This window comes from Bufo gargarizans, chromosome 4, assembly GCF_014858855.1.
Source record: "Bufo gargarizans isolate SCDJY-AF-19 chromosome 4, ASM1485885v1, whole genome shotgun sequence".
Lineage (NCBI taxonomy): Eukaryota > Metazoa > Chordata > Amphibia > Anura > Bufonidae > Bufo > Bufo gargarizans.
The window spans coordinates 538,037,926-538,052,565 of NC_058083.1; the positions used below are offsets into that span (position 1 = coordinate 538,037,926).

The following is a 14,640-nucleotide window of genomic DNA, read 5'->3' on the forward strand; positions in this document are numbered from 1 at the left end:
GGAGAATACAATGCTCTACATTAGTTCTTCACCCTTGCCTTAAAGGGATTGTCCAGTATTAAACACTAGTGGCAGGCACTAATGTGAGGAAGTAAAAATTCCAAATGCCTTGCATTACAGCGCTGCGGCTCTTGGGAATCCCTGCTCAGGACTCACTGGCCAGGTGTTCAAAAACCACGCATCACTAGCAGTGGCCCGCCATTCTGGTGCATGTGACCACTGATCGGCTGCAACTTTCTTGTGACCCAGGACCCACAGCAGGTGTTTATCTTACATATTGCCACACTTGTAACTCCCCTCGCTTTTTTATTTATACTGGACACCCCTTTAAGAGATGTGTCAGAATCTGTAGACTTGACAGCTGCAGCCATGTAGGACATCAGTCTTAATACTTGAGGTCCCCACGTATGATACAATGCTGGAAGTGAGGTATGCTGAAGTGTTCCGAAACTACAGCCATTCTCGGCAGTGAGGTCTCATCCTCTGAACCTTCGGGATCCAACACGTCACACAGATCCTACTGCTCCTTCACAGGCAGATTCAGAGCCATTGGCTTGAGCATTCTTCTGTCTGCACATTAATGGCGCCAAGAGACTGGAGACTTTCAAGGGGTAACATACAGTGGTCCTGTTTACTGGAAAGATTAAATAATCCGGGAGGATGTCTCAAGATAGTGTGTAGTAGCTAACCTGTGGCAAAGGATCTCAGGGAGCGGTAAGTAACAGAACAGCCAATTAATATCCTGCCGCAGCTACATCGATGACAAGAGGACACGGTCACATAAGAGGAAAAGACTTTTATTGAAATGATCAGGATCTGTAGCAGTCCTGGATTACAGCAACACTTGTGGGGCAGGAGACATTACAACGACGAGGTTGTCCTCCACATCTTCTTCATATTTATACTATACAACAGACTGAAAAAGAGAAAATAAAAAACACAAGAAGCAGCGACCCCACAACTGGGTCAGTATGTACAGAACATTTCTTACCCGGACTGGTCTTCCAGGCTCCATCTTCATGTTCCTCGGGGAGAATTGTTACAAGTGATTACAGAACACAAGTAACACTGCAAACATTCAACACAGAAACACATTTATGTCATTACAACAGTGACGAGACACCCCTGACCGAGTGCACAACTCTCGCACACATATGAAACTATAATGGAATGTACAAGCAAAAATACAACAGGACATATTTACAACCTCATTAGGATCTCAGGCCATGGGTGCACATGGCATGGACAATTCTGCTCCACCATAGTTTCTGAACATCAGGCAAGAAACCATATCATTAAGGGGGTAACTCACCCCTATGAGGGACAGAAGCAGAGCCCTGACAGGTATATGTTCACTCTGCATCAGACCAGTGCTCCCAACAGATGTAAAGATTTATAGGAGCATTACTGGCCCAACAGGGTGTTTGAGGAGACAGGATGGAGAATCCATGCTCACTAAATAAAGTGTATACAGCTCCTCACTACCGATCATCAGGGAATAGATCACAAAAACAACTCTAGAGCAGTCGCTAGTATCCCGGCCTAGATATTTCATAGCCTTCACCTTAGGCAGGTCGGAGGGATGGTCTTCCCCTTTGTGAGATGTTAATCTGAATCACACGTGACATACACAGATAGATCTTCCATGGAATTTTCCGGAGGGGCCACTGTGGCCACTTGTGTTGTCTTTGATTGATCTTTGTTAACTGAAAAATTTCCAGATGCCAAACTCCACGGCCGTTGGTTGCTGCTCCCATGGATTTGGTTTGATGCATAACTAGCACGCATGAAGTTCCACCCAGAGGTTTGGAACGCAGAACTCAATGGACCCTCAGGAACTTCACATGCCATGTCTGACTCATCGACATCTTCACAAGAAACTTCAGGTGCAAGTAGTTTGACTGATGCTTTCACAGGAGGTAGGGTGTTTTCTAATTTTACTTTCTTCTCTGGTGGACTTGGTTGGAGAGGAGCATTAGCCACATCGGCTGGTGTAGTGCCAGATTCTAAATCTTGGTCTTCAGACGTGGTCAAGTCTTCAGGATCATCCTCAGATCCAATTGACTTGTAATAAGAGTCAAGTTCCTGTTGCATGGTGCTGAAGTTGACAGGAATTGGCTTAGCAGATGAGCTGGAGAACATGTGCTTCTGTGGAGATGGAAGCAGTGGACTCTCAGATTTGCCTGCTCTGTTATTGCTCTTCTGGGATTCTACTGACGAGATTTTTATGTCCTTACACCCTGCATCTTGTACATGGCCAAACAAAGAGCTGGGAAGGTACAATGGAGCTTTCTTAAATTTCTGGTTGAGTTTGGTAGTGTTGTTAACAATGAATTTTGTCTTAGGTACAGCAAGTACTGGACTGGCAGGCACTGGTTTCTTTACTTGGACATTGCTGACATGAGTAACTGCTGTTGGTGTGTGTTTGGGTTCTGGCAATTTTTGGACATTTGTATCAATGACTTTAGTTTGTTGTACAGGTATATATTCCAGCCGACCAGTCAGAGGGTTCATAGAAAATGTGGAGGCCTTAACATTCTGAGGTGTTTCCTTTTCCGGTTTACTATTTTCTTCTTGAGACTGCTGGACTCTGCTTTCTTCTCTGGTGGGTGTATGTCCAGCTTTAGCAGTCTGTTGGTTAGTGGAGTTGACCGGGCTATCTGATTTAGCAAGTTTAAATAAACTGTTGGTTGAGCTGTTTATGGACGATTTAACAGATGCTGAGATGCTAGCTGTAGATGAACCAGAATTTGGAACAGACTTGCTGATCTGTGTCTGCTGAACTGTTGTAGGTCCTGGGCTCTGAGCTGGTTTGGTGGGAGCACTGTGGGTTTTATGTTGAGTGCTGGTGGGGACAGGATCAGATTTCTGGGGAGATGAACTCACAGGCTGCTTAGGGACTGAACTTTCTTTTTCACTCTTGGCCTCTTGATTTTCTACAGTATCCTTTTTACTAATCAGAACATTGAACAAGTCTTGTCCTTTAGGTGTCTGCAAAGCTTTCGGACTCGACCCAACTGTCCTCTCATGCTCCTTTTCAGTTTTAGCTGTGGAATCTGGTTGTGTGCTTTCTTTAAGTATCACCACTTCTCCTCCAAAGGCTTTCGAGACCAGGTCCTCTGGGAAGACTCCCGAAGGTTTGTTCTTCACTATAGGGATAGATTTTGATGTTGCACTTGAAGACCTTATAGATAAGAATGTGTCTAGTGGAGCAGGTTTACTCATTGTAACCAGAGGGGTTGCTGAGCGCATATTCACGAGACTAGGCAGGTTGGGTCGGATTTTAGTTTGTGCACTGGAAGTATGAGTGGATTGAGAAGTAAATGTTGAGGAGACAGTGGAAGCAGTAGATGTAATAGTTGTGGAGGCCGCTGAATGTGAAGGGGACAAGGCATTTCCAGGCAGGGCACTGGATTTACCAAGGAGTTTTATTGCAAAACCCTTTGGCTTCAAACTAATAGCTTTGGGCTCTTCATCCTTTGGTTTAGTCGAGGTAGCATCCACTTTGGAAGAGCTGACCGCTGCTGGGGTTTTGCTTTCTGAGCTTTTCCAGACAAACTTTCCAAATGAGTTCTTTGAAGGCTCCTTTTCAGGTGTCTTATTCCGCCTCCGGTCTGAGGAGGAGGGAGAGGCCGATGAGTAACTTTTGCTTTTGGCCTTTCTGTCTTCATCTTCTTTCTTTGCCTTCTTAGATTTGCTGTGCTCATGGGCTTCACGTTTCTGCTCTGTCATTTTGCGTTTTTGCTCTGCCTGTTTACGAGACACCTCCTGTGCAGCAATTAAGCTCACCCTCTTCCTCTCACGGCGAGCCGTTTCATAATTCGTGTGCACATCAGTGTGTTTCTGTGGAGGAATAAGAAATAACCAGACAATGAGAGATTTTAAGCACAAAACTTGTCTACGCTTTCTCTTTTAATAAAATTAGGGGTCTCCAGATTGGTTGTAGGGTTTTTTCAGATATTCTCATAAGACCAAAACCAATCCCGGAGACTTACCAGGTATTCATACTGGTTGGATAGGCATGAACGAGACAAACCTTGTACTTGTCATTGTGGGCATAAGCTCTTAGATGCTCTTCGGCTGCAGTATGATCTGGGAACAGCTCCTCACACAGTTCACAATAGTAGCCGTTAACTGGCAACAGGAACTCCGAACCTGCAACATGTGACAATGCAGTAATGTGAAAGACCGAACAAGCTCCACATGCCCCGCAGTCAGTGTGTGGAGACCTCACCTTTCAGAGGAATATTCACTTTCTGCTTCTTTGTGGTTCCCGATTCCTGAACTTTCGCTTTCACCCACGGCTGCTTCACCGCTTTTACACACTGTATGGATATGAAGAGCAAATTAGAGATCTATGTTACATGAATCTCAGTAGCAGAACATGGTCTACAGGTGAATTAATCCCCCTCAAACTCAATGACAAGAGAAGGTCCATCACCCACTCATCATGCAAGACCACGGTCACACGTCTTACCTGGCTGTGCTTCTTATCATGCAAATGCAGCAGGAATTCGGGCAGCGTCATGCAGATTGCGTTACAATTCTCACACCAATGTGAGCCAGAATCATAATATTCAAAGATTTCAGATAAACTAAAGAGTTGAGGTTCCTCAGACTGAGGGGGTGTCTTGGAGGAAGTTGGACAGGGTCGTGGGCTCTTTGACCGCGACTTGTCTCGCGATTTTGAAACCTCCTCAGACTTTGACAAGTAAGGTGAGTGGGGCTCTGGAGAGTTCTTAGGGTCAGGGCTTGGCATGGGCTGTGTGCCTTCACATTTGACATCTTCTGACTTCTCAGTGACTTTGAATGAGTAGGCAGCACCATTTGACTTTGTCTCAGCTCCAGATTTGGAGTCGCTCTTGGCTTTAGCATCAACCTTAGACACTGGTTCACTGCTGGTCTTCAAGTCATTTGCAGACTTTGAGGAGTCAATACTGGTTCTTGACTCATCAGAGTCCTGGATAAGAAAATACAAGTTTAAGAGGAGCAGCAAGTCAAGAAATGTGTGGAATAAGTGAAGGTGACATCAGTCATTACAGCAATGGACCAACAGCAAGAGCTACATACAAAAAAAAAAATACTGTTGAATAGACTTATACTTGGGTGCAGCCACTGACACTGCGGAGTAGACCTTGTGCTCACCCTGGTCGGTTCAACAGACCCTGGGCTCCTCTCCTCTTTCTTAGGGTCACTCTTCTCAGCCAGTTCAGAAGGGCTGACGCCCAGGATCTCTGCCACCTTGGTGAGTTGCTGTTGCTTCTGTTTTGTCGTGCTATACTCCTCACGCAAGGAGTGAATCTGCTTTTGGGCACTTTCCAAAACATTATTCAGTTCATCCAGTAGAGGGTCCTTGTGTCCGTCCTTCTCCCGTCGCTTCTTCCGCAGAAGTATACCTGTGACAAACAAGCAGTCAGTGGATACAAGGTCTGATCTCCAGCCATGGAGTAGAATAAGAACATATGTGGAACCATTACTGGCCCCTTGTGCACTTAGTAATACTCACCCTGCTGGACACGCAGCTGCTCCACCTTGATGCTGAGGGTCTTCAGGCTCTCACTCTTGACTTTGTGCTCTTTCCTGACAGAGTCCAGCTCCTCCAAGACCTTCAATAAATGAAATGCTCTTTTTCTTTGGGTCATAAGCAGCATCTCTGTTTACTGCATTACAGACCAAGAAACACAGCTAATGCCTGACCTTCACACTTACCTAGAACGGCAGGCATGCCAGGCCCAGACAGGAATGGCACATCCCATACGACTGCAAAGGATTTTTTTTGAACGGGTCCCTGCACAGATCACTTCCATCCCAAGTTCCCACCTTGCTGCTAATGACACCACAAAGAGCCAATCGCTCGTGATCACAGGCTGGCGGCACACACCGGCCTGCTCTATTGTACAGGTCAGAGCCTGTACGTTGCCACTGTGCTCAGGCCAATCAGCTTCCTCCCCTAAATTTGGCTACCTTACAGGTCGGAGACCAATAACAATGGACTCCATAGTAGGAGGCACTCGAAACACAAGGTCAGGCTTGTGGGTATAAAGCACCTCACTACTGTCCACGCTCAGCAGCGAGGACAATCGACCAGCAGTACCATCATCAGCTGTAATGGGGCATATTACAAAGCCTCAGAACCTATCTGCTCCCTTGCTTGAAGCCTCTGTAAGATTTATTGGTCCCTTATACCAGTAATGGACATTCTGGTGACAAAACAGAGACCATTACTGGCCTGCTCTATAATGACCCTCACTGTCCTATGGATCAGATTTTAGTAGCACTGTACAGTGAGGCAGTGTGGGAGGCGATGACTGCCAACGATGAGGCTCCGAGATGTTTCACAGTAGTGCTACCTCTACTGAGACGAGGACCCCTCAACCCTACGAGCCATGGAGATAAAGTACAGGGTGAAGGATGTACACATCAGCAGAGAGAGCAGGGATGGGAACAAACTTACTTTCAGTTTCTCCGATTCTTTGTTTTTGCGGTCGGCTTCCTGTTTCGCCAGGAACGCTGCAATCGGAGTTGTGGGTTTGGTGTCACTTTTGACAGGGGATTTGACATCAGAAATATCTGCAGTAGTTTCAATGAAGCGCAGGTTGCTACGGGGGTTGTACGTGGAGGCGGATGTACAGACAGGGACATGAGGCGCCAGTGTCGGCATGTGAGGGGGTGAGGGCTGGGGGGGCATTGGGGAATACATGCTCCAGCTGGATGTGGGATATGATACATAGGGAGAATAGGGATTGTAGTTTGGAGGTGGCATGTTATATGCAGGGACCATTGGGGAGTGCGGGTATGGGGAATAGACAGGCATCTGGGAGGGACTCATTGGGGGAGGTGTGGGATTGGGCACCGGGATGGGGGGCTGAACAGAAATGGTGGTGGGGGTCTGGGCGGGGATGTTTGCTTTCGGCTCTGCAGTAGTCTCATTAGGTAAAGACTTGCGCAATATAAGTTTTGGTTTGTGGGCAGGGCTCGGGTGCGTTGCTGGTGGTGTTGGCTCCTTAGGAGCAGGTTTTATGGGTGGCTCAGTCTTTTCCGCCGCTTCTGCTTCCGCTTTTTCTTTCTTTTCAGTTTTGACTTCGGGTTCGGAGACTTTAGCCTTGGGCTCGGCAGTGCTGGCGGCGGCTGCGCTCTGTGCAGGCTGCGACATCTTGGGTGGCAATTTCTTTCCATGAAGCCTCTCTTGCGTTCGGACAGCAAGTTTACCAATTTCAGCAACGCCAATATCAAGGCCGATGGTCTTCAGAAGGTCATGGATCTTCTCAAACTCTTGTTTGTTCTGGGAGCTCTTGTCTCCTGGAGTGGAGGCTGTTTGCCCAGAAGGAGCCTTCTGAGGATCTGCCTTCTTATCCTCCTCCTCCCCATACAGGAACAGCTCCTCATCCTCAATTTCAAAGGAGCTTCGCTGCTTTGAATGCAGAGGTTTGCTGTCCTGCTCGTCTGCCCCCTTTTGGACGCCCTCCTTATTCTCAGAGAAGGTATTCACATTGCAAAAAGGATCAATGTGAGATTTGGGGGTGCTCTTGCTAAAAATGAGGTCTCCTAGAGTGGAGGAGAACTGGTTTCCCTTAGGACCTTCGTTCTGCTCACATGGAGGGGTTACATCTGGGACACTTCCTTTCATACCACTCTCCACGCTCTTGTTCAGGGCCCAGCTTGTTTGTGCAGTCATAGGCAGAGTACTGCCATGTGGAACTGGAGACTCGGCATTCTGTGCATTTGCTGGAGCAGAAGAGCTGGAGGTGCTTTCTGTGGTCAAGATATTTTCTGTGCCATTTCCCGCCCCCGCGGAGCTTGAACTGCTCACAGCTTTGTTGCTTGAAAAGCCATCAACCTGGAGAAAAAGAAAATTGAAGCAAAAACCTGAGCAGTCGGTGACATCAGCAGTACAGAGGCAGCGGACAGTCAGCAATAAGAACAGGGCCACACTGGACTCTCAGAGTATACAGACTGGTGCTCGCACCTGAGAAGACTGGTCACCGCTGGAGGGCTCCATATCCGCGCGTTTCTTCAGGATGGACTTCGGCATGGGCAGCGGCGAGGCGTGGGAGTCACTGGAGCTCTGGTAGACATGGGGCGAGGAATCATGGCCAAACGACTTTATACTGCCGGCTCTGGAACAACAAATACAGCGCATTTGCAGGCTCTGCTCAGCCGCCTGAATGTAGGACAGGTGAAAACCTCCACAGAAAGTGTGACTGTCATCTGCGTGATCTTACAGTCTGAAGGATCCTGGAACTCCTGCATGGAAACCATCAACAAGCTGCTGATGGGTCTGTCACATGAGCATATGTGTAACTATGGATCATGTGAAGCAGGGAACGACGCAGAAAAAACAGAATAACCTCAGTGTCATCTGACCCGACAAAACAAGAAAGCCACTCGTCTTTTCAACTGCAAAGCTCCTGTGCCCGCTGCTTCTGGGCCGTGTATTGTCTCATCCCTGGTCACATGGACCCCGGCAGCCATTCACTGGCATCAGCTATGACGTCACCCTAAGCGGAAGCAGGTCACACAGCCCCCTAATATGACAACCAACCACAGCAGCAGACGTTGGCGAGCCGAGAAGGAGACGAGGGAGCATCAGTCCTGGACAGGCACAGGTTAATATGCTGAGCAGCCGCACACAAAGTGTTAAAAGAGAGGTGAGTGAGTAGGTTCTTCCATGGAGTCTCAGACTGCCCCTTTAAAGCGGACCTGTCACCATGATCAACCTTATTAACCTAGACATACTGCCCGTTAGGGCTCATCATGCTGATTAAAACGGTACCTTTCTTTTGTCTGTACGTTAAATGGCGGCAGAGAAATCAGCATTTGTATTCATATGCAAATGAGCAATTTGAGCACTCTGAGGCGGGGCTGAATCATCTAAGCACTGCTATGTAACACCCCCTGTGAATACAGCAGTGATATGTAGATGAGCTTTCTGAGCAGATCTTAGTGTGGTGAAGCTATAGTACATAGTGTATATGATATGTAGATAAGCTGAGCAGATGTCAGTGTGATGATGCTATAGTACATAGTGTATATGATATGTAGATGAGCTTTCTGAGCAGATGTCAGTGTGGTGAAGCTATAGTACATAGTGTATATGATATGTAGATGAGCTTTCTGAGCAGATGTCAGTGTGGTGAAGCTATAGTACATAGTGTACATGATATGTAGATGAGCGTTCTGAGCAGATGTCAGTGTGGTGAAGCTATAGTACATAGTGTATATGATATGTAGATGAGCTTTCTGAGCAGATGTTAGTGTGGTGAAGCTATAGTACATAGCGTATATGATATGTAGATGAGCTTTCTGAGCAGATCTCAGTGTGGTGAAGCTATAGTACATAGTGTATATGATATGTAGATAAGCTGAGCAGATGTCAGTGTGATGATGCTATAGTACATAGTGTATATGATATGTAGATGAGCTTTCTGAGCAGATGTCAGTGTGGTGAAGCTATAGTACATAGTGTATATGATATGTAGATGAGCTTTCTGAGCAGATCTCAGTGTGGTGAAGCTATAGTACATAGTGTATATGATATGTAGATAAGCTGAGCAGATGTCAGTGTGGTGAAGCTATAGTACATAGTGTACATGATATGTAGATGAGCGTTCTGAGCAGATGTCAGTGTGGTGAAGCTATAGTACATAGTGTACATGATATGGAGATGCTAGGACACCGCTCTGCCCTCAGCATGTCTTTCCTATACTTATAAGATAACACATATTACTGGTGTCTGTATAATCATACATTGTGCCTGTGAAAAAAAGCTGTGATATGTAGATGAGCTTTCTGAGCAGATGTCAGTGTGGTGAAGCTATAGTACATAGTGTATATGATATGGAGATGCTAGGACACAGCTCTGCCCTCAGCATGTCTTTCTTATACTTATAAGATCACACACATTACTGGTGTCTGTATAATCATATATTGTGTCTGTGAATACAGCAGTCATATGTAGATGAGCTTTCTGAGCAGATGTCAGTGTGGTGAAGCTATAGTACATAGTGTATATGATATGTAGATGCTAGGACACAGCTCTGCCCTCAGCATGTCTTTCCTATACTTATAAGATCACACATATTACTGGTGTCTGTATAATCATACATTGTGCCTGTGAATAAAGCATCGATATGTAGATGAGCTTTCTGAGCAGATCTCAGTGTGGTGAAGCTATAATACATAGTGTACATGATATGTAGATAAGCTGAGCAGATCTCAGTGTGGTGATGCTATAGTACATAGTGTATATGATATGTAGATGAGCTTTCTGAGCAGATGTCAGTGTGGTGAAGCTATAGTACATAGTGCATATGATATGTAGATGAGCTTTCTGAGCAGATGTTAGTGTGGTGAAGCTATAGTACATAGCGTATATGATATGTAGATGAGCTTTCTGAGCAGATCTCAGTGTGGTGGAGCTATAGTACATAGTGTATATGATATGTAGATGAGCTTTCTGAGCAGATGTCAGTGTGGTGAAGCTATAGTACATAGTGTGTATGATATGTAGATGAGCTTTCTGAGCAGATGTTAGTGTGGTGAAGCTATAGTACATAGCGTATATGATATGTAGATGAGCTTTCTGAGCAGATCTCAGTGTGGTGAAGCTATAGTACATAGTGTATATGATATGTAGATGAGCTTTCTGAGCAGATGTCAGTGTGGTGGAGCTATAGTACATAGTGTATATGATATGTAGATAAGCTTTCTGAGCAGATCTCAGTGTGGTGAAGCTATAGTACATAGTGTATATGATATGTAGATGAGCTTTCTGAGCAGATGTTAGTGTGGTGAAGCTATAGTACATAGCGTATATGATATGTAGATGAGCTTTCTGAGCAGATCTCAGTGTGGTGAAGCTATAGTACATAGTGTATATGATATGTAGATGAGCTTTCTGAGCAGATGTCAGTGTGGTGAAGCTATAGTACATAGTGTATATGATATGTAGATGAGCTTTCTGAGCAGATGTTAGTGTGGTGAAGCTATAGTACATAGCGTATATGATATGTAGATGAGCTTTCTGAGCAGATCTCAGTGTGGTGAAGCTATAGTACATAGTGTATATGATATGTAGATGAGCTTTCTGAGCAGATGTTAGTGTGGTGAAGCTATAGTACATAGTGTGTATGATATGTAGATAAGCTGAGCAGATCTCAGTGTGGTGAAGCTATAGTACATAGTGTATATGATATGTAGATGAGCTTTCTGAGCAGATGTCAGTGTGGTGAAGCTATAGTACATAGTGTATATGATATGTAGATGAGCTTTCTGAGCAGATCTCAGTGTGGTGAAGCTATAGTACATAGTGTATATGATATGTAGATGAGCTGAGCAGATGTCAGTGTGGTGAAGCTATAGTACATAGTGTATATGATATGTAGATGAGCTTTCTGAGCAGATCTCAGTGTGGTGAAGCTGTAGTACATAGTGTATATGATATGTAGATGAGCTTTCTGAGCAGATGTCAGTGTGGTGAAGCTATAGTACATAGTGTATATGATATGTAGATGAGCTTTCTGAGCAGATCTCAGTGTGGTGAAGCTGTAGTACATAGTGTACACACATTTCTCTGCAGCAGTTTAAGGTACAGACAAAAGAAATGTACACTTTTATTCAGCATGATAAGGCCCTAACAGGCAGTATGTCTGGGTTAATATGGTTGAACCTGGTGACAGGGCCGCTTTAAGCTAGAACTCCACCAATTATTGGAGGGGGGGGGGGGGGGGGCGAGGGGGCGCTACCTCAAAGATTCTGAGTAATAAGCTTCAGATATGTGTGGCCATTGACTGCGGCAGAAGATGGAGGTTTCAGCAGCTTGCTGATGGTTTCCAGGATACAGATGAAATGTAAGTGAAGAACAAATTCAAAGGAGCCTCAGTGTAATCGAACCCTGATGGACACATGCAAGCACCCCACCCCGAAAAGAGGCTCCCACTACCCATACCTGTCATTTGTGCTGGCCAGAGGACGGTGGTCACCAGCTGGATTGGAGCGGTAATTGGGGGAGCGCCGATGCTGCAAAAAAAAAAAAAAAAATAAGCTGAGAAAATGGAAAAATTCTACAAAGGAGACATGTACAAGTCTCTCTGCACAATTCACCCCCTCCAAAAATGACTACTACAGCCCCCAGACTACGGCGTCACCACGCGGGTGCCGCCCCCCAGACTACGGCGTCACCACGCGGGTGCCGCCCCCCAGACTACGGCGTCACCACGCGGGTGCCGCCCCCCAGACTACGGCGTCACCACGCGGGTGCCGCCCCCCAGACTACGGCGTCACCACGCGGGTGCCGCCCCCCAGACTACGGCGTCACCACGCGGGTGCCGCCCCCCAGGCTGCGGCGTCAACACGCGGGTGCGGGCCCCCAGGCTGCGGCGTCAACACGCGGGTGCGGGCCCCCAGGCTGCGGCGTCACCACGCGGGTGCGGGCCCCCAGACTACGGCGTCACCACGCGGGTGCGGGCCCCCAGACTACGGCGTCACCACACAGGTGCGGGCCCCCAGACTACGGCGTCACCACACAGGTGCGGGCCCCCAGACTACAGCGTCACCACACAGGTGCGGGCCCCCAGACTACGGCGTCACCAAACAGGTGCGGGCCCCCAGACTACGGCGTCACCACACAGGTGCCGCCCCCCAGACTACGGCGTCACCACACAGGTGCGGGCCCCCCAGACTACGGCGTCACCACACAGGTGCGGGCCCCCAGACTACAGCGTCACCACACAGGTGCGGGCCCCCAGACTACAGCGTCACCACACAGGTGCGGGCCCCCAGACTACAGCGTCACCACACAGGTGCCGCCCCCAGACTACAGCGTCACCACACAGGTGCCGCCCCCAGACTACAGCGTCACCACACAGGTGCCGCCCCCCAGACGACAGCGTCACCACACAGGTGCCGCCCCCCAGACGCCAGCGTCACCACACAGGTGCCGCCCCCCAGACTACAGCCTCACCACACAGGTGCCGCCCCCAGACTACAGTGTCACCACACAGGTGCCGCCCCCCAGACGACAGCGTCACCACACAGGTGCCGCCCCCCAGACGACAGCGTCACCACACAGGTGCCTCCCCCCAGACTACAGCCTCACCACACAGGTGCCGCCCCCCCGACTACAGCCTCACCACACAGGTGCCGCCCCCCCAGACTACAGCCTCACCACACAGGTGCAGCCCCAAGACGACAGCGTCACCACTTTTAGGGTTTTTCTCACAGGGCTCGGTAACTATGGAAACTAGGAGTCACATGTCATGTGACCCGCTAGGGGAAATCATGACCTCGGGGGCGTGGCTACTTTCCGCGGGGGCAGGGACTCACCTGGTCGCTCCTGTGGCCTTCGTACCGGTAGGGGTCCCCAGGGGAGCGGCGCCGGGAATATGGGGACGGGGAGCGGCGGGGTCTGGAGCGGGAGCGGCGGGGTCTGGAGCGGGAGCGGCCCGCACGACCCCGGGACTTGGAGCGGGAGCGACCCGCACGGCCCCGGGACTTGGAGCGGCCCGCACGGCCCCGGGACTTGGAGCGGCCCGCACGGCCACCGGGTCTGGAGCGGGAGCGGTGCCTGGAGCGGGACCGGGATCGGCCTCGTCTCTCAGAGGAGCGGCCATGGCGGCCGGGGGAGCGGCTGTGTCTGTCAGGAGAACGGCCGCGCCTGCTGGGAGAGCGGTGCCGGGGCGGGGAGTGCGGACTGTCCCGGAACGAGGCCGGGGAGTCCGGGGAAAAGCCGCGGCGCATCGGTGTCCGGTACATGACCGACTCACGGCGACACACCAGGCGCTCCACAGCAGCGCCGCGCGTCACAGGCCCTACGGCGTGACGTCATCACGGCCACCGCCATCTTACTACACCCCCGAGCGTGCGGTGTGCCCGACATCTTACTGCACCCGGAAGCGGCAACTCTGTATACAGGACACCCCCTAGAACACCCCCTCTGTATATACAGGACACCCCTCTGTATATACAGGACACCCCTATGTATACAGGACACCCCTCTGTATACAGGACACCCCTCTCTGTATACAGGACACCCCTCTATATACAGGACACCCCTCTGTATATACAGGACACCCCTATGTATACAGGACACCCCTCTCTGTATACAGGACACCCATCTGTATATACAGGACACCCATCTGTATATACAGGACACCCCTCTGTATATACAGGACACCCCTATGTATACAGGACACCCCTCTATATACAGGACACCCCTCTGTATATACAGGACACCCCTATGTATACAGGACACCCCTCTGTATACAGGACACCCCTCTGTATATACAGGACACCCCTATGTATACAGGACACCCCTATGTATACAGGACACCCCTCTGTATACAGGACACCCCCTCTATATACAGGATACCCCCCTCTATATACAGGATACCCCCCTCTATATACAGGACACCCCTCTGTATACAGGACACCCCTCTCTGTATACAGGACACCCATCTGTATATACAGGACACCCATCTGTATATACAGGACACCCCTATGTATACAGGACACCCCTCTGTATACAGGACACCCCTCTGTATACAGGATACCCCCCTCTATATACAGGATACCCCCTCTATATACAGGATACCCCCCTCTATATACAGGACACCTCCTCTATATATACAGGACACCCCCTCT

At 48.8% G+C, this 14,640-nt stretch overlaps 1 protein-coding gene across 1 annotated transcript; it reads right to left on the minus strand.

The window, feature by feature from the left end:
* Window positions 1-781: 781 nt before the first annotated feature.
* On the minus strand, window positions 782-13,831 carry ZNF318 (zinc finger protein 318). The gene is made up of 10 exons (XM_044289338.1): window positions 13,324-13,831; window positions 11,948-12,018; window positions 7,967-8,117; window positions 6,455-7,837; window positions 5,507-5,606; window positions 5,146-5,396; window positions 4,478-4,960; window positions 4,235-4,325; window positions 4,037-4,155; window positions 782-3,843 (listed from the first exon to the last, which is right to left on the minus strand). Exons 1-10 carry the CDS (start codon window positions 13,750-13,752, stop codon window positions 1,606-1,608), a joined length of 5,316 nt encoding a protein of 1,771 aa, XP_044145273.1. The 5' UTR covers window positions 13,753-13,831; the 3' UTR covers window positions 782-1,605.
* Between the last annotated feature and the right edge of the window lie 809 nt (window positions 13,832-14,640).

What these genes read in the sequence shown, in the direction of transcription:
- ZNF318 (XM_044289338.1), bottom strand. Translation starts at nt 13,752, where the DNA reads ATGTACCGGACACCGATGCGCCGCGGCTTTTCCCCGGACTCCCCGGCC. An exon ending in AAGGCCACAGGAGCGACCAG is followed by an intron (nt 12,019 to 13,323) that starts GTGAGTCCCTGC and finishes TTTTTTTTGCAG; the next exon opens with CATCGGCGCTCCCCCAATTA. An exon ending in GCAGCTGCGTGTCCAGCAGG is followed by an intron (nt 5,397 to 5,506) that starts GTGAGTATTACT and finishes TGTTTGTCACAG; the next exon opens with GTATACTTCTGCGGAAGAAG.